Source organism: Agelaius phoeniceus, chromosome 3, assembly GCF_051311805.1.
Source record: "Agelaius phoeniceus isolate bAgePho1 chromosome 3, bAgePho1.hap1, whole genome shotgun sequence".
Taxonomy (NCBI): Eukaryota; Metazoa; Chordata; class Aves; order Passeriformes; family Icteridae; genus Agelaius; species Agelaius phoeniceus.
The window spans coordinates 56270595-56290637 of NC_135267.1; the positions used below are offsets into that span (position 1 = coordinate 56270595).

The 20043-nt window shown below is 37.4% G+C and overlaps 1 protein-coding gene across 2 annotated transcripts in view; it reads right to left on the bottom strand.

Annotated features, from left to right (window-relative positions):
* Positions 1 to 4553: 4553 nt before the first annotated feature.
* The window catches only part of MED23 (mediator complex subunit 23), a 37928-nt gene continuing 22438 nt past the window's right edge, over positions 4554 to 20043 (bottom strand). For both annotated transcript variants that reach the window (XM_054629250.2, XM_054629249.2), the window contains 13 exons: positions 18702 to 18865; positions 17492 to 17616; positions 16792 to 16997; positions 15678 to 15858; positions 14004 to 14174; positions 12492 to 12708; positions 11454 to 11690; positions 10197 to 10362; positions 9152 to 9224; positions 7806 to 8020; positions 7156 to 7276; positions 6361 to 6492; positions 4554 to 5666 (listed from right to left, as the gene is read on the bottom strand). In XM_054629250.2, coding sequence (XP_054485225.1) covers positions 5493 to 5666; positions 6361 to 6492; positions 7156 to 7276; positions 7806 to 8020; positions 9152 to 9224; positions 10197 to 10362; positions 11454 to 11690; positions 12492 to 12708; positions 14004 to 14174; positions 15678 to 15858; positions 16792 to 16997; positions 17492 to 17616; positions 18702 to 18865 — 2182 coding nt within the window. In that variant the 3' untranslated portion in view covers positions 4554 to 5492. The remainder of the gene's footprint in view (positions 5667 to 6360; positions 6493 to 7155; positions 7277 to 7805; positions 8021 to 9151; positions 9225 to 10196; positions 10363 to 11453; positions 11691 to 12491; positions 12709 to 14003; positions 14175 to 15677; positions 15859 to 16791; positions 16998 to 17491; positions 17617 to 18701; positions 18866 to 20043) is intronic.

The window sequence follows — 20043 nt, forward strand, 5'->3', positions numbered from 1 at the left end:
TGAAATCCTGCCTTAAATCTGGAACATCAAAGTTTCAATTTCTTTTTAGAACAACAATATGATCAGAGCCTCACACAACATGTAAATGATATACCTGGGAACTATTTAATAATAGTTTAATAATGGGGTTTTTTCCTTTGCCTGCATGGCCCCCCTCTGTCTCTCCTCCTTCGTGCAGTATTTTGAAGCCTTTTGATTCAAAGGTACCTGGGTTGCTTAAGAACTTCCCATGTAGCACTGATGTGGGGGCAATTAGATGAAGGGACTTTTCAGCTTTTTAATTAAAAATTAAACTGTAAAGCAGCCTGGGCCTGCTCAAGGCTGAGGCAGGGTTGGGACAGAACTATAGATCCTCTGCCTTTGATGGCTGAGAGCAACCAACTGCATTCCTCTCACCAGGACACAGGATTCTCTCACATTTCAGGAGAAAAATATTGGAAGGTGATGCTTACCTTTGAAACAACTCACTCCTCTTGAATCTGACATCAGATGCACACACCAAGTCATAGAGCAGTCTCTGTGTGAAACACTAACGAGGTGATGGACCAGAGCTGAACAGCAACACAGCTCACGAGAACTTATACAGAACAGATATATGGGGGAGGGAAAGGAAAAAAAAAGTAAGATAAACCAAGAAAAAAAAGATCAACTTCACCTCCTCTGACAAAGACCTTTCTTTAAATTGAAATGATTAGAAGAATAATTACATTATAAGAATGATTATATCAATATAAGAAATTCTTCCTTTCAGGAAAGGGAATGAAATCTTGAAATCAGAGGACAGAGTTGAAAAAACACTCCAGAAAGGAGACATGGTCCATCAAAAGTGAAATTGAAAAATCCTGAAAATTTGAAATGGAGCGACTACAACCAATTGTACTGAGATGAAATGTGGTGCAGGGAAAAGACCAAAACTTGCTCAAGTTATTCTCTTTGAAATCCCTAAAATAAGGAAAGAAAGGGAAACAAAGAGACAGAAGAGAAACAGAAGAATTGAAATTTCAGAAGGAAAAATAAACCCAAACCTACTATGAGGTGAAAACAAGAAAAGCCAATGGGATGACTTGAATTGCAGGAATATGGCCCAAGGCTTGCCCAATTGATCCTCATTGAAATCCCAAGATCTCATTCCTTTTCCTGAAAGGAAAGTCTTCCTTGTTTTGTATTTCAAATTGCAGGTAGCCAGTATGGAAGAGACATAATACTCACAGACTATTGATTAAGTAGGACTTGAAAGTAACAAAAATGTGACTGGCTGAAAAAAAAATTAGGTCAGGAAAAATTTGAATTCCCTTTTTAGCCACCAGAGGGAGATTTCTTCAAAAAATATAATCTGGTGTTCAACTGTTTCTGAGTACAATACCATATTCTGAACACTCAGATCTTCCTTGGATCTACCAACATTTTTATCTAAGATTTGTGAGCATATAGGCCACATTACACTGCTGTCCTTGATGTTTGAAATATATTTTATTTATATTCCTCAAAAGCTTGCTAGAGGACCCCAGAGAGCTATAGGATTTGCAAAATCTTCCAAAAAAATGCAAAGATTTTTAGACTTTCAGAATTGTCCCATATTTTTTTTCATAAAAGCCAATCACTTGATTCATTCAATGGCTACCAGATTTCATGACCAAAAAAATAAAAAAAAAGGAGCAGATAAGAACCATGTATTTGAGTTTGATTTTTAGCATGAAGGCTTTTTAGGAAATAAATGGATATCTGTGGCTTGGCAGGCTGTACCTAAAATCATGCAGCCTTTTCTGAAGGTGAACCAAACAGGGGTAATGTATCTGCAGTTCTAAAAGGTGGTGAATATTTTTGGCTTTCCCCGTGCCTTTGTTCCTTCAGCAAATACAAGCACAGTAGGGATTCTTTCTCTGGTTCAGGATCCAGAAAGCCAACATAGAGAGGTTCCCATCCAACCCCACTACTTATTCACTTGTGCACCTGCTGTTAGCCATAATCAGAGAGATACCACTGTGCTTCTCCATCCATTCTTATAATCATTGTAAGATTTATCATTATAACCATAGTATCATTCTTAATCATGATTTCTTTATTGATTATAAATGTCAAACCCCAAACCTCAGACTTATGTTACTCTTCACTACTCTCTACCACTTTGAGTTCAGCAGACTGACAAATTTTGCTTTACACATTTTGAATTTTAAAACTCAGCCATATGACAGCCATAATCAATAACAAACATATGTCTGAAACTACACTAGAATTTTGTCTTGCTGTGCTAGCACTTTAGGAATTGGTTACCTGGACTTTAAAGGGCAAGATGTTTAACTCAAATTGCAAGTGTCAATAAGAATTGATTTTTAGACCAGTACTGCTGCTGAAAATGCAAATGTAGATTATTGCAGAAGAGATACCTTATTCCAACTAGTGAGGGTTAACACCTTCAGAAACTTGGTGATTTTTGCAGTGAGAAAGTGTGCATGCTGGGAAGAACACATGGTCTTCCTTTGCATTTTGCAACATATAGAACATGTAAATCCCTAATCCTACTAGGCAAGCAAGGGTCCCAGTTCACAAGGCTGTTAGTAGGATGCACAGCCTTTAAGCTCTGGGACAAAAGTTAAAATCTAGTCCAGTACTGATAAAACCAGGTTTTTCACTGATTTGCCAGTGCCAGTCCAGTTGAGACAAATCCCACCCCCATAGTGCCAGACCAGCGCTCCAAAGTCAGCTTAACATAACTGCACATGTGGCAAAGACACAGAGCACAATGAGGGAGATTTAAAGAATTCCAACAGCTTTCAGGATTTGCTGCTGATGAGTTATCCAATTTCCTCAGTATACTCTCTGAAATCCCTGTGACTGAAAAGAGGTGCTAGTTGAAATATTTAAAGGGAGACTCTGAGTGCCACATAAAGCACAAAAACTATTTCAATATGAAATAAGACAATTCAGGAAGATGCTCAGAAGAATATTTAGAACACAGAAAAGCAACGTAACAACTCTACAGGCTTTTTGATTCACGTGCTGGAAAAAGTCCTTAAGGAAGAGAAGTCTCACTGCCAACAAAAGTCGGCAAACCCAGAACCAAAATGTTGCTTCTTGAGTCTGCCCAGAAAGCCTTTGGGAAGCCTGCACAGAACAGTTCACTGGATTTTTGGAGACCAACTATTTGACCAATTTGTTTGTCTTGTTATCAAAATGGAGCCCAATAGCATTAGAGTGACTTGAATCTGAAATGGAATACAAGATGAATCATAAAATACAACACTGAATCATAGAATTATTAAGGGTAGAAAAGACCTTTAAGATTTTCAAGTCCAACCTTTGACCAAGAACCTCTGTGCTCACCACTAAACCACATCCCCAAGTGCCACATCCATAAGCTTATTAAAACACTTCCAGTGATGGTGATCCCACTTCAGTGGTGTATTTCAGTGCATGAACAACCCTCCAGTGAAGGAATTTTTCCTAATATCATATTTGAAACATGAAACCTCTCCTGGCACAATTTGAGACCATTTCCTCTTGTCTTGTCGCTTGCTACTTGGGGGAAGAGACCAACCCCCACCACACTACAGCCTCCTTTCCAGCAGTTGTAGAGAGCCATGAGGTCTCCCCTGAGCCTCCTCTTGTCCAAGTTAACAGCCCCAGCTTCCTCAGTTGCTCTTTGCCAGACTCCAGACACTTCACCAGTTCCACTGCCCTTCTCTGGAAACACTCCAGCACCTCAATGTCTGCGTTGTAGTGAGGAGCCCAGAATCAAACACAGGATTTGAGCTATGCCCTCCCCAGCGCTGAGTACTGCTGATACTGTAGTATCCCCCAGTATCCTGCTGAGTCCTGGGCAGGATACACTATTCCTGATCCAGGCCAGGATGCCATTGGCCTCCTTGGCCACCTGGTCACAGTTGGCTCATGCTCAGCTGCTGTCACCAGCACCACCGGGTCCTTTTCTTCAGAGCAGCTTTCCAGCCACTCTGCTCCAGCCTGTAGCAGCCAGTGTTGTGACCCAAGTGCAGGATGTGGCACTGAACCTCATACAGCTGGCTTCAGACCATGGATCCAGCCTGTCCAGAGCCCCCTGCAGAGCCATCTTGCCCTCCAGAAGGTCAACATTCCTCCCTAACTTGTGACCTGTGATCTCTTTGTCCTGATTACTGATACAGACACCAAGCAGGACTGGCCCCAACAATGAGCCCCGGAGAATATCACCTGTGACTGGCAAGGATCAGCATAAATGTGGTTTTCTGTCAGACTGCAAGTTCATTAAAGAGCACTCACAATTCTGTTGCTCAAATTACACTTGGTAGAATTTAGGATCCAAGTACAAGAACAGCAAAAAAGCAGACTAAAGAACTTCCACCCACCGAGTCACCAACTTGTTTCCGTAACTGTTAAATTTTTAGAGAGATATAAATCAGGTCAGACCTGAGTTTATTAATCTGGACTCTATTTGTAACAACTGTCATTAATGCAAAGCTGATAGAGAACTTGGGACATGGAAGTATCCTTTCTATGGTCAATTCTTATTTTTAAGGTAATGAGTATAGAAAAGAAATAAATTTAACAATACTAATATAGACTTTTAAACTCTGGTGTTTTTTTAATTACAAATTTGTCCAAAAAGATGAGTATTTACAAAACATTGAGCCTTTCAATTCTGTTACCAAAACCTGCTGAGCCCAGTACAGATAAACCCTAAAGCAGAATATTATACAAATCCAAAATATAGTAAGATCAGTAAAATTGATGTGATTGATTTAATAAAAACTACACCATTTCCCAAACAGGAAAGATCAAATATGAACCAGCGCAGCTTGAAGTGAATATGCAGACTTCCAATAGATTCATTGGAGACAGCCTCCAGGGTGTAATCCAACAGTGTAGTAACTGACACTACATCAAACCCATTGAGGTGTGTTTAATGAAATCTGTACATACAAAATTTACAAATATTTTCAAAGGTTCATTCTTAGTCTTTGGAAAGATGTCATCATTAACTCAAGAAAATTGATGCAATCTCTCTGTCTAGGAGTGTTTCTGTATAAGGGCTTAAACAGTCTTCCCAAAAGACAAAAAGGATTTAAATTCTTCTGTTGGATGAAAAAATACAAATTTTTAATAAGGCAGAACCCAAATTTTAAAAGGCTGTTTTACACACAATGAGTGTCTTTTGATATCACAGGCAGAAAAAAGGAAAAATCCAGATGACTCAACCCAGGATAGGGAGCAGAATATGGTAAACTCTTCATAAATCCATGTATTTGCTTGCAGAGTATCTTTACTCAGTGCTTTCAGAGAAAGGCAACATATCCCTTATCTAGTGTCTAGCATAAATAGCTAAGAAGACTGGCATGCACAGAGCTAGGCAGCTTCATGATGCAAAAAAATCAAAGCAGAAGTCTGTGTGTGGTTCTCAGTCCTTTCATAAAGCATCCCAGATTTCAGATGAGATGCTGCTTCCCTTCAGTCAGTAAGAGGAGGGAGCCCTCCCACCGAGGTCAGCCCAGCAGTTCATTTCACTGGGTTACTGGCAAGGCCACGTTGACAGGCACTTGGCTGGGCTGCTGTGCTGGGGACCCATTGCTGAGAGGCTGCTGTGAAACAGCAGCCTGCTCCATTTTGCTGATGTGTGTTATGAAGCGCAGACGAAGTTTCAGAGCTGGTCTTAAGTTACAAATTATCTTCTCAACCTGTTTTAAAAAAAGAAAAAAATGCATTCAGTAAAAAACAGGAGTATTTTTACATGCCACTACTGTACACAAATATCACACTAGCACAATGAAAATGGGAAAAGTTACAGTAAATAGAGGTGTTTACATAAATATTTAATTAAAAATGCTAACTTTTGGACCTCTTCCAATAACCAATCTTAAAAAACCCCTTCCTGTTGTAAGAGTTGTGCACCAAAGCTTTGTAAAACAAGTCACACAACTGACACTTTTAAAAGTGCATACTGTTATAAACTAGAGATAAATTGAGTGAATGATTTTTCACTGAACATGAATCAAGTCTTCCTTTTGTCACATGTCAAGTTACACTACTGAATCAGAAATTAAGTAAAACTTTAAAGAAATAGATTTAAATGAATAAAAAGTATGAAATATCCAATAGCTGTATTTTTAGCAATAGCTCTAATAATAGTATTTAAAGCACCCTGAAGCTGTATCTTAAATTTCAGACTACATAAATTAATCTTGCAATCTGAGATATCTAATCTACTCCATCAGAAGCTTTTCTTGCACCAACTTCCTACTTTGTATATAGAGACTAATCAACTGTTAGCAATTTGTTGTACTGCTACCTATGACAAATATTTCACAAAAAGATTAAATTATTATATGGGAAGAAAGGTAACTAAAGTATCAATATCTACTGTTTACTTACTTGGTCTTTCACACTGTCACCTGTAAACATGTATTTCATATGATACAAGAAATCACAAATGGGATCCATGTAGTTCAGGTGGGAGCTGTACCGATCTGCATTCAGGAGCATTTCATAAAATGCCACTCCAATCTGTTTACACAGACACAAAGAGCAAGCCAAATAAAAACGGGTTTTATAACACTTTATATTAACAATATAAGAAATATGTGCTGCTTTTTAAGTAGCTGTGATTCCTAACAATTTACTTTCTTACACGGAAGAATGGACAGGTCTAAGCCATCCCATTATGCTTGACCAAATGATTCTGAAGTTAAGCTCTTCTTTCTAGCAGGGTCTCTGATACCTGACATTTTTCAGCTAATCTGCCTACTGGTGAGCTCCATCTCTTTTTTCCTCCCTTAACCTTATCCACACTGAAATGAATGTATGAAACAGTTCCTGTTCCTCCATCCTCATAATTCACCTCTTGCATACTCCCAGGAAGTAAGCCTGCAGTATATTTTGTAAGTAGTTTGAGAGCCAAAGAAAGCATCTATTGTTTGATATTTCTGGGGGTTTATTTCTTTTTTGCTTAAAAAGAAATGTACTACGTGTTTTATCCAACAGGATTTCAGTTAACAGGGTAAGGTGAATACCAACTCAGCAACTCAAATCCTTGCAATTACTGTTTAATCTGTATAGAACTTAATTCTGAATATCTATTACGGATTTCTATCCCATTCTGATTCACAAGTTAATTGCAAAAGTAAAATAATCCATACAGTATAAAGCAAACCATGAGCCAGACTTTACCTCTATCATGCACCGTGTCCTCTCCTGCTGGAACCGTTGCAGGAAAGGGCCAACGAGGTGGTAAACATAAAGCAACTGGAACTCTGTTTTCACAATGGGTATCAAAGCTTCTGTGAGGAACCTGCAGTATGTCAAGACATGTACTACATCAGCTGTTTGGTTATTTGGGGTTCTTTATTTCTTTCACCCCCACCAAATTCTAGCCAAAACATCACAGTCTCTCTCACAGATTTAGACCTTTATTTCAGGAAATAAAACAAGTGTGCCTCTGGAAATATGAGCTATTCGAAATAGGGCAGCTCTAGAATTAGGAATAGTACTTACTGTTACAGTTACAGATGCTTTAGGAACATTCTACAGTCCATGCTATAAGAAAAAATTAAATTAACAAAGGCATAAAAGCTAATCTAGATTTAAAAAGGCTTATTAAAGGCAGTCACACCACATGACAGCCCTAAAGCCTACAGACAACCAGAGTTATGTCGATGGAAGAGGCAGCTGGAAAAAACCTTATGATCCATCTGGCAAGTCTTAGAGCTCCCCTGTACATATTTATTCACTGGTATAAGTGCCATAGGTAGAGCTTTGTTATCCACATTATGTGTAGAATTTAAAAGACAAATTACATTATCAAATATCATTGCACCTACTTAGGAATGAGAGAAAGCTGTCCAATGCTGGAATGATGCCAGACTGCATGTGCCAAAGCCAAAGTGTAGCTACAACTCATCTCAGAGTAAGACTGGTGACACGCTGTGAAGTCAAACAGTTGGAATGGGTAACCAACCCACTCTGTCTCTGATGTCAAGCTGGGACTGTTGATGACATTCACAATGCAATCATGGAGAACAATCCAGTATGGTTCCTGGGGGGAAAAAAACCAAAACAACAGAACAAACCCAAAAAGTCAGAATTGTTTATAAAAAGAACATCACCTAAGACACTGCTTCCTTAGCTTTTTCTGCTATAATGGCATTTCTAAAATGTGTATATATATAAATATATAAGCATATGTATATAGGAAACTGTTATAAATGTCATATGGTATGCAAATGGTAGTTGATAACCATGAAGATGAAAATTTAAGATGCATGGTACAGAAAACATCTACGTTAGTGGGTATGGCCACACTCAAGGGTGTGGCATTATAAAGACATATGTCACAGATTTAATTATTTAATTGCCTGATATAAAGGTCTATAAAAGAAGCAAAGACAAGGCAAAAAGCCTTAGTTAAAGAGGTCTGAGAATTATCTAGTTTTCTGAGTGAAGGGACAAACAGACAAAAAAATCGAGATGGAAACAGGAAATAAAAAAAGGTACAAAAGACAAAGAATATAGATGAGGAAACAAGGAGATGAAACAGGAAGAGTAAGTAGCATTATAAAAATAATAAGGATTAAATTCATGTTGGCCTCCCTCTGAGAAGAGGAACTATTTTTTAGGGAAGAGAGGTCACAAGCTGTGACACACAGAAGCAACACATGGTAAGATCAAAATTACTCAGGCAGTCTTTGTCAAGTACCAAGAATCTTGATATTCAGAAGATCAAAGTTTCTACTGATATACAAACTGCAGTACTGCAGACATTTCCTTTTGCAATCTCAGCCACATCTCATTTACATGGTTAAGAACTACAGGATGTGGAAGTGCAAGCAATAATAGAAAAATAACTTTGCATTAGAACCTTTATAGATCTTCCTATTATATAGCTCCAGTTCTCAATACCATACATAAGGCATTTAACTAAATAGTTAAACAAGAGTGATTTACTTCTTTTCATCCCAGCCTCAAAATATAATAGAAAAACAAAACACCTGATCAATTTTTTTATGCTGGAGGAGTAGATTTTTCTCAAACATGCATGCAGCCTTGTGAATAGCTTGCTGTGGAATTTACAGATATTGGCTGTAGGTTTTTACAATGTATTCTAGAGATGATAAATGTTTCATAGAAGAGTAATTTTTTTATTTAAAAGTACAACATATTGACTCACTGGTAAGGCTGTGATAATCAGTCCAATTGCATTCATCCAAGCTGTGATGTTCTCTCTTGGCACCAGGGGCTGACTAGAGACAAAGAAAAAGAAAATTAAAACTCCAAAGTACTCAACTGCAATTTGTGCTGCTCATGCATCTAAAGACCAGGTGTACTTACACCAAGAATGTTTGTCAATTTGAGAGAACTACAAAGACACACACAGGTATTTACAGAGCCAAAAGATGGTATAAATGCTATTGGGATGTTGTGTGCAAAACTATGCAGGTGTGTTTTGCATTAGCAGCAGGTTTCCTTTCAAAGGCTTCAAACTTCCTTCCTTAAGCTTTAGTGCCTAAGGGTTATTTGTCCCTTTATTGACTCCTTACCTTCATATGCCCCAAACAGAGCTAACAATAATATATTACTAAGCCAAATGAGGATTTATCCAAGCAATTCCAGCTTGTCATTGCTCAGTGACATCAACTGAATGGCTACAAGAATATCAGGTCCTGTCTCTGACCAGTTTTTTCGGTGGTTGCTCAAGAAGCAGCTACAACAGGTCAAATTCAATGCATCATGATAAAAGGCCAGCCTTGGCACACCACTCTTTCAAAGTACCTCTGATCTACATCAGCATCAGGAAGGTTCAGAGTCCTGCCAATGATTCCCGTCTCTTTCTTTGCACTCAAAGATGCTGTAGTACCAATGGTACTCCTCTCAGCACAGCTCAAAGAATAACAGATTTCATCCAGGCTTTCCTGCTGAACCCAATGGATAACACCTTTGCCTGCATGATGTCTTCCCTCTAACTTTTATGTGCATTGTGCCATGTCAACTGTACCTGAAGCACACAATCCACTACAACACAGGAATCTAACACATGATTTTTGTGCTTGATCCCTGTCACCTTGTTTGTCATCCAAAAATACTTTATATATAAAATGTTACCTATATACACTCTTTTTTTTTTTTAAATAAGAAATTTAGTATCAGAGACCACCTTAGCAATCTCTAATTATGTATGATATATTGCAGAAAACCATTTCAGAAAGCCAACATACCTCTTCAGCACAACATTCAGCAGAGCATTGCCCACCTCCTTCCCTGGAACAGCCAGAGCCATGAGCTCAACACAGGTAACGTGCAGAGCATGGGCAGCTGGGTTAGGAAATTCATTGAATCTCCAGTCACAATTTGGAAATGGACCAGGGGATTTGCCTGCCATAGGTAGCAAAGGTTAAGGAAAAAAAAGCTGCCCCAACACAGACAAGCATAAGCAGCATAGTCATTAAAAATAGATACATATACCACATACTAAACTGAACTGAAAGTTTTTGAAAACAAGTTGAACAATCACATTTCATTAAAAAGAAAGATGTATAGAAATATGAATATAAGATGCTGATAATCATTGGAGGACTGCATGAATATATAGCTATAAATATATTACACACACAAAGCTGTGCAAAGGATAAACCTTCCTGATTAGGAGGTGGAAAAAACAGCAACCATCTCCTTCACTGTGTGCTTCCAAGAGGGGAAAATATAAATAATAGGAATTTTCTATGCTCATATTCAGAAACCATTAATTTGCCTCTCTGTAAGACCTTCTAGCAGACTTCTAGGGAGACAGTTTATGCAAAAGGAGTATCTGCTTAGTCTCTGAAAATATTCCACTTCCCCAAACAAGACTTATTTATTTGAAATACATACAGAAAAGTTCTCCAGCATTAACATTTGCATAAAAGCAGGGGTTTATATAAATTTTAGCTTTCTTGGGAGACACCAAATAGACTTCTTTCAAGTTACACAATTAAGAAAGGGAAGTTCAGGAGAAGGAATGAAAGAATTTGTAACACCCTGAAGATTGGTCAACTCTTGTAAAGCTGCTCCAGAAAGAAGCCAAAGTCCAAGAAGATTCCTATTCTCTAATTTGCCAGCTATTTCCACACCTTAAATATGGCACGGCTCTCAATATTTTATTCTCAGTAATAGTAACAAATGTCACTAGAAAACAGTAATAGTAATCTCATTTTTGAAAACTTCTTTAAAACTCACACGTTGCAAAAAGCTTATTTTTTTGACAATCAAAATACAATTCAGAAAGCATAAACATCAGTAATTGCATTTCTAAGTGATGCTTAAACAGTGAAATATTTATACAGCTGTACTGTACTTCACTTTCATCATATCTTTTTAAGATGCTTACTAGGGCAGCACATCCCTGTTCGGAATATTAAAGAAATGGAAATTCTTTGATGACATGAAGATGTAAGACATTGTCACAGCTTACTTAAAGTAAACTTTTAGAAGGATATTGTCTACTAGTCTTCCAATAAGCTTGCAATAGTAAGCATCATCAGGAACCCATGGGTTCTCTTCTCGGGGATTCATGGCACATTTGAGGTAAGTATCACTCAGACACCAGCCTGGTGGACGATTATCTTTGAGAGAGCCAATTATGGCATGAACAAGTTTTCTCTTGAGGTTTGTGCGCTCTCTCAAATGCCCCTCATAATAGTGAAGAGTGTTGTACAGGTAGGTCACTGGTCGGTCTGCCAAGGAGAAAGGGAAAACAATAAAAGCCAGAAATCACTATCTGTGGCAAGCAAAACTAAAATCAAGAGCTCTGCAAGACTAAGTTGCATTTATTTAAAAACAGCACATATGGAATTGATTCACGTTCTTTATTACAACATACTCTACAAAACTAATTTTCTTTTGTCTTGTACATACTTCAGTGTTTGTGCAGAACAAAAGAAGTTGAACAAAGAGGGTCAGTATTACTAACAGTTCACAACTTAATGATAATATTAATATATTTGTAAGTAAACTGACTAAATCATCTCTTCATATACAAAGTATTAGATAAGAAGAATACAGGTATGAAGTCACAGTAAAAAACGACTATTGTAAATTGTCTGAGCATAACATAACAATGACCTATAAAAGATATTAAAGTGCATTTCTAAAAGTATTCAAGTATCAGGTCAAGTTATTTGAATCTTAAGTAAGGATAGAGAGAGGAACTGCTTTTCAATTGTTTCAGTCTTGCTAAGATAAAGTTTGTTAGGACATAGGTCTAAGTATTTACTACTAGAAGGAAATGAAAGGGAAAGGTGTGAAGGAAGCATTAATTAGCAAGAGATACCTGAATAAAAACAAGTTCACTGTTAGTAAGCTGAAATTCACTAAACAGGAAATGCACTTCTCTGTGTAAATGCACACAGGGCTTAGAGAACAGGAAAGGAGTAAGACACCGCTCTGCTAATACACGAACATTATGAATGAAAGAGGTGAAGAGGACATAATGATCACAACAGGAATATATCCCACTGTGTTCATGGATAACTTACCATGGAATTTGTATAAACCTCCCAGATGATCCAATAAAGTTTCTAGTGATTTGGACACTGGAAGCAATTCCAGAAATCTATGAATTACAATGTCAAACACTGGCAGAAAGCGCAGGCATACATTTCCAAAATAAATTGGCAAGTACTGGGGCTGGATCTGAACTGGGGGATTCACCTGCTCTGCCAAACCTTCAAAATACAGCTTTTCAGGGTATTTCTGGAAGGAAAGAAACCCACCAAAATCAAAATCTCCTTCTTCATAAGTAATGGATTAAGCATTCAGCATTTACATTGCTTTAAAAAGACACTTCAGAACCCACTTTATCACATTTGAATTCAGTGAAGCTTACTGTAAACTTATTGAAGAAAACTGAACTCTGACTTAAATGGATTATTAAAATAGTAGATAACATCTTAAAAAGAAAAAAAAAAAAAAACCCAGAACAAATGGTCACCACCACTCAAAATGGGCATAAGAGAATATTAAAATATTAAGAATCCCAAAGCAAAGCTGAAAGCAGCCAGTGCTGAAGTGTCCTTTGTCATGAATTTGAAGAGAAAACCTAGGGGAAATAAGCACTACTGGAACTTTCTGCATCATATGTTGAATTAAAAGACTAGAAATAGGAATAATGTAATAATTCCCTTGGAAAGAACTGTAGTGTACTCAAATAACAGATGGGTACTGCTGAGGGCTGAACGTATGTTCTACCTGTGACTGAAATTTCTATATGCCAGGTTGGGTGTAGTAACTGTGCAGCCATGTCAGAGCACTTCCCAGGCTCATTTGCTTTCCTGCTACCCTTACACTTTTAGTTAGGCGTTGTCAAAACATTGTACAGCCAAGTCAGAGGGCTAATATAGACCAAACAGCTCCTGGATCAAACTAGATGGCATGTATTGAGCTACACGACAGCTTGTTTGTATCTGTTCTATCTCACTGTTTATTTTTTGACAGAACAGCTCATTGGCACATCCTTTTCTAGTCAGCAGGAACCAGTATGTTTATAGGAGCATTAAAATCTCAGCAAGTCTCTTCCCTAACACATCAGGCCATCATGTTCTAGTCACACAGAAGACGGAAGAAGTTTTAATAATTAGAAGAAAATGTAGGTTTAACATTTGGTTACAGTAATAAAACATCAGAAAATAATATACTGTAATTTTATGACTGTAATATTGGTACCGTGATAAAACATCAGAAAATAACTTCTCCCTATGCACAAAAACTCTGTTTTAAATGAATTTCAGTATAAGCAAGATTATAAAATTGCTTGATTTAGATGAACAAGAATGATCATCCACCCAATTCTTAAGCTATTCCTATTTTTTAATATTACTGCATTATATTTTCAAAGTCATTACATACGCGATTTATTATTTTCATACTAGCCCAGTCAAATTACAGCTTATTAGGCAAGTCCAAAAATTGATACCGCTGCCCTGTAAATCATGGCTGGTATCAATTCCACAGAAATTATTGAAATAAAAGAATATTATTAGTTGTGATACCTTGTGGTAACTCATATGCTTTGTATGCCAGTCATTCTGCAGCCAGTGTTCCGGAGAATTCTCCTTCACAAAATCACTCACTCTGTTTCTGAAATCATTAGGCTTCAGTAAGAGTAATTGGATTATGAAGTAACAAACTTGAGCTTCATTTCCTTCATGACTACGCATAGCCTTAAGTGAAACAGATTAGACAACATGAAATTACAGTTGACACTGCAGTCTGCTCTATAGCCCCAAAACATGGCAGCCAAATTTGCTACATCTGCACACAAATTCACACTGCATATATAGTCTTTTTTCAAGTGAAGCCATAAAAAAAGAGGCAGGTTCAATCCCTATCTCATTTTCTGTTCCATGGGCAGAAGGTCTTACAAACTTCCCAGTGACAGCACTTTCTGAAGGAATTCTAGCTCACTCTTACCTGTCACTTGTCTTACTGAAAACAACTAATTAAGTGACAACGAAGTTAAGATTGCCTTTAACCTCTGGCCATTCTGACATGATTTGAGTTCAGTCTGAAAACCAAATTAGAATTCAAACAACCAGCTTTACATTAAGATGAGATTTAAAATTAAATATAGAGGACAATTACATAATGCAAATGTAGTTCTCTCTAGGTGAGTACTGCTTTATTTTATAGGATAACATGAAAAGCAAGAGAATGCCATTTCTGTCTTACTATGATGAAAGAGGCTGATTTCTAAGAAAAGAAAGCACACTCGAATGGGTACAAGATTTTCCATATGCTTCTGAATTAATTAATAGCATGTCATATCCTATCTACCTTTTAAGGCTGCAGGAATCACACAACCATAGAATCATTTAGGGTAGGAAAGACCTTTAAGATCATTGAGTCCAACCATTAATTCAGCAGTGCCACTAAACCATATCCTGAGGTGCTGCACCTACATGTCTTTTAAGTATCTCCAAGGATAGTGACTCACCCACATCCCTGGGCAGCCTGTCCCAACACTTTACAACTGTTTCAGGGGAGGTATTTTTCTTAATATCCAATCCAGCATAACTTGATGCTGTTTCATCTTGTCCTACTGCCTGTCACTTCTTATGGGAGAAGAGGCAGACACCCACCTGGCTACACCCTCCTTTCAGGCAGCTGTAGTGAGCAATAAGGTCTCCTCTGAGCCTCCTCTTCTCCAGGTTAAACACCCCCAGCTGCTCTTTACAGGAATTGTGCTCCAGACCCTCCACCAGCTCTGCTGCCCTTCTCTGGACATGCTCAATGTCTGCCTTGTGGTGAGAGGCCCAGAACTGCCCAGCCTGTAGCACTGCACGGGCTGTTACTCAAGTGCAGGACCCAGCACCTGGCCTTGCTGAACTTCAGATGACTGGCCTTAGCCATTGATGCAGCATGTCCACATCCCTCTGCAGAGGCCAAATAACTGCATGGCTCTGAGGTCAGAGACTCAAACCACCAATCACAACATTTAACAATATCAGTTCAATGGTTGCCATTGAATAACCAAGAAATGCTTCTCTGAAGACTCAGAGAACTGTAAGAGTGTTACTTAAAGAAGTAATCTACTATTTTCTTGATTATTAACTTTGCAAATAGTTACTATTTAAGACCAATCAATTTTTAAAAGATTGCTCCTAAAAATGAGTCAGAAAGCAGACTGCATGAGCTGTCATCTTATCTTCTGAAGTGATACTTACCAAACAGAGTATCAACCTATCCAGTGTTACAATATTGTATTTCCACACCATGTCATTGAGAATCTCAATACATTTATTGAGCTGCTGTCCTCCTGCAGATGTAGAGAATTCATACACCAAAAAATCTGCAAATGTCCTGACGTGTGCCACCAGCGCTCTGGCCCCAATTCTTTCTAACACTCTAGTAGGGAAGAAAAAAAAAAAGGCACTAAGAAATTGTTACAGTTCCTTACACATTCCTAACTGGTCTATTTATAGTTCTTATATGAATAAGCAGTTTTTAACACAATTGTCTTAAACAAAAAAAAGACAAAATTCCCTCCCTTTTATTAAATTACTGAGGTGATAGCCAAAGCAAAGCAAAACACACTGAGAACTCCTAAGTCGAAATACTATTTAGGAGAAATGCTTCAAGTTCACCAATTTACTCTGAGGTATTCTGCTCAGAACCCATGCTTTATTTATATAATTGTACTTATACACCTCTGAGGACAACCTTCTGCAACTCAACTTTATTTTCCTACGCTATGCACTTTAATATAGCCATAGCATTATAAACTATTTCCTCACTGCACGCTAGAGTAACAGATGCTATCAGAAATACTGTTTCAGCAGACCTAGGAAGGACTGAAAAGAAATAAATCTCTTTTTCACAGCTAAAACTAATGCTATTTCTATCAGGAACAAAGTTAAAAAATCAGATGATTACCACTTCTGTAATGAATTTTCATCTTAATCCAACATTTCTTTTCTAAAGAAATATTTGTCCTTTATTCATGTATAAATGTTAAGTAAATTAATGCTTTTTATTTTCTATTTACTCTTTCAGATTTGCTTTAAACACTGCTATTACAAGTAAATTGCTTAATTCAAACACCTCACATCCTTGTTTCTCACCAGGAAAAACATGCACTGCAGACCACTGCATGGTGGAACCAATCCTGAACACTGCACAATTATTATGGCACACTGGCTACTCCCTAGCTCCCCTCTCTTTTTCCATGCTATGCATGCTCCAAATTAATTAAAAGAACAAGCTGTTAATTATTAATTATGTCCTCAGAACTGAGGGCACTGCTGTACTAACTTTGAAATAGCATGTTTTTAAGCTCACCTGTAACCAATTTGATTGATGTGATCAGTGTCTAACAACATCTTCCACAGGAGACAAAGGAAAAGCGGGGATGAACCTTGAGCAGAGAAGTGTGTGATTATTTCATTCTCACTGGTCATTGACTTCCACTTCCGGTATTCTTCTTCCACATTCTTCTTCAGATTAAAACGGCTTTCCTGAGGCACGTTGTTCTGCTTGAAGAACACCTGAAAAAAGTAGGCTTTGCAGTGACTGAGAGCCTACAGTAAAACACTTGAACAGGAAAATTTTGCCTGATTTAGCACTGTATGGGTTCCTACTTGCCTGTACCATACAGCCTACTAGGGAGGGTTGCTATTTCACTGTGATACCTCAGTGACTGTTCTGTCACTAACAAAGCTACATGACAAACTGCAACAAGAAAATATGGCTTTTCCAACTTCTTATTTTATTTTTTAGTTTTTAAACCATCTGATCTACCTTGCATCAGAAGTTTGATCAGTTGACCAAGTCTGACCTTAGAATACTCTAGGGGAATGTAGCTAACACATTTCTAAAGAAATAGCAATGTTATAATCATGCTGTATTCTTTAGGGACTTGAGATTAATGCAGTCTAGAGAGGGGAAGACTCTCACCAACCCACAAAAGGCAAAGGATCTTGTTAAGAGAATAAATGCACAGTTATTTACAATTGTAAAGTCTTCAGGTTTAAACCATTACCTGCAGAGGAGCTGGAAAACAGCTTAGTGTATGTGATGCCCAGTTATGTGGTGTGAAACTCATGATAGTTTGCAGTATGTCCTTGCACCAAGTTCCCTGAATTGAATCAGAGCCTGTGAAAAAGTCTAGAAAATTGATGGATGGTATTAGAATTGCTCCTTTTGTCATCATATGCATCAAGGCTTTTCTAGTCCAAAGTTTCCTTTTTTTGTCCAACTTCTCCCAGCCCCTTTCTTTAACTTTATTTGGCTACAGAGGACATTGGATATTACCTTTCTTATGCTATTAACGATAAGAAAATTATTTATAAGGTTTGAGCTAGAAATAAAGCAATCATGATTTTAATATTTTGTATTTAATTTCCTGTAATATCACTAAAACAAGCTTCTGCTGATTAACTGATTAGACTTTTAGAAAAAAATTCTGAGGAAGATAATGATGGTGAAATTGCCAGATGCCATTTTATACTGCTTCAAAAAGGCTGCTCAGAAGTACCTGCCCCAATTCAGCTGTAGAAATGAAAGCCTCATTCCCCCAAAGCTTGGGCTGATGTCATCAAAGGTTGAGAAATGGTTAAAAAAATAAAAAAGAAATCAACACATAGAAGTTCTTTCCCTTTCAAATCACCTCCACCTCCAGTCTTTGTGACTCAGTTGCTCTAACTCTCCAGTGTGTCTGCAGACTAGAACCATAAAAAAGGAGAAAACATCTCCTTCAAATGTAACAAAAACCTGATCCATGTCACTGCACACTGTTAAAACTTCAAAAGACACAATGAAAGCTTCCTTTTTTCTCTTCCCCAAAAAAGAAACTCAACATTCAGACTACTTTTTCTTAAATGCAAGCTATAGAGGGGGTGGCTCCTGCATGATCAGCACCGTTGCTGCATTTCATGCTATTTAAATAGCATGTATCATTCCAAGCATTTAGATTTAAAATAATGAAACTCAAAATAAGACACTAAAAAACCTCTAGACCCTAGTGTCACAGTGTACCTCTGAATAAACATTTTAAGAATATCTCATTGTCTCTTCAGTAATAGCTTTTTGTCCAAGAACAAGTAGTTAGAAATTAAAATTACACTTTTTTTTTCAAAACTAGAAGTGCATGGGATATGTTTTATGACTAGGTCATTACCATGACACTCTTTTGAACAGTACTTTAGAGAAATGGTTTGACTACAGCTTTTACTGGGATGTACTGCTATTACCTGTCACATGTGTTGCCCTTGCCAGAGTTAAGATCAAAGCCCTGTTGAGTTCTTCTGATTCTGCTGAAAGAACTGTTTTGGGATCATTGAGGAAGCGTGTGAACTGCGGTTGGACTTCTGAGCTGCCCAAAGCTGTGATTAGCCTTAGAGCAGTACTCTCAACACTGAAAGAAGGAAACAGTCCAGTTAGCAAGTAATACTTATGCTGATGCTTCCAGGATTCCAAAAATACCTACTTTTTCCCTCCATTTACTCCATTTCTGTATTACAAATAATACAGAAACATTTTGTTTTAAAAATTATGTTCTTAACCTTTTGAAAAGTTCACTTTTTCTACTGTTTAATACATCAACTATTTCAGCATCTTATTTTCAAATAAAGCACTCAAAAGTAGATTTAGCAAAAATTCCAAGTGCAGAGACCCTGATAAAGAGCCTCAAGTATCTCCAATTTAGTGTCCCCTTATTATTTTTTCATTCTTCATCTTCATCTAAAGAAGATAATATAAATAAATATATGCAAAACCAAAATAAAACGGCATGAATAATACATAGGAAGCTTCAAAGCTAACTACCATCTTCAAGTAGACAGCACTAAATTGTCCTTATTAAAGAAATTAGGAAGCTGAGGAAGTATAACTTTTGATTAAAAGCACTTTAATTTCCACTGCTTTAGTTGGAAGCACTTTTCACATCAGGTAGTTTGAAGTCATTGGAAGGATTTTTATAACATTGTCTTTGAAATGCCAAAGCCATAGTTTAGTTTATTCTAGTTGCAATGCAGTGCTCAATAAAATTGACGAACATCTGTATTTTACAGACAAAGTGACAAAACAAGATTGAGGTCAATAAAGACGTCAAGGCCTTGAATTTAAGGAGAAACTTGTGTTAATGTTTTCTTTATGCTTGGTAAAGGATAAGTAACTAGGCAATTTCAATTTGGACTATGAAATTGAGAAGCCTGATCCAGTGGAAGTTGTCCCTGCCCACAACAAAAGAGTTGGAACTAGATGAACTTTAAGGTCCCTTCCAACCCAAACCATTCTATGAATCTATGAATTTACTGCATAATTAGATTTTGTCTATATGAACTGGTAATAATGAAGTTACTCTGTCTCACATACTCCCACAAGATTTATTGTACTCTAAGAGTCAATGCACACTATTTCCCCCAACTTTTTGACAACAAGCCCCAGATTCTACATAGAAACTGAATCTCATGCTCTTCAACTTTGTTAACAGTAACGTAAACTCAAAGCTTTTGCCTGGAATTACCTGCATAACCTCTCTAGACCTTCTCTAACCAGCTTTGCCACCTTTCTTGTATTCAAATTAGCCACTGT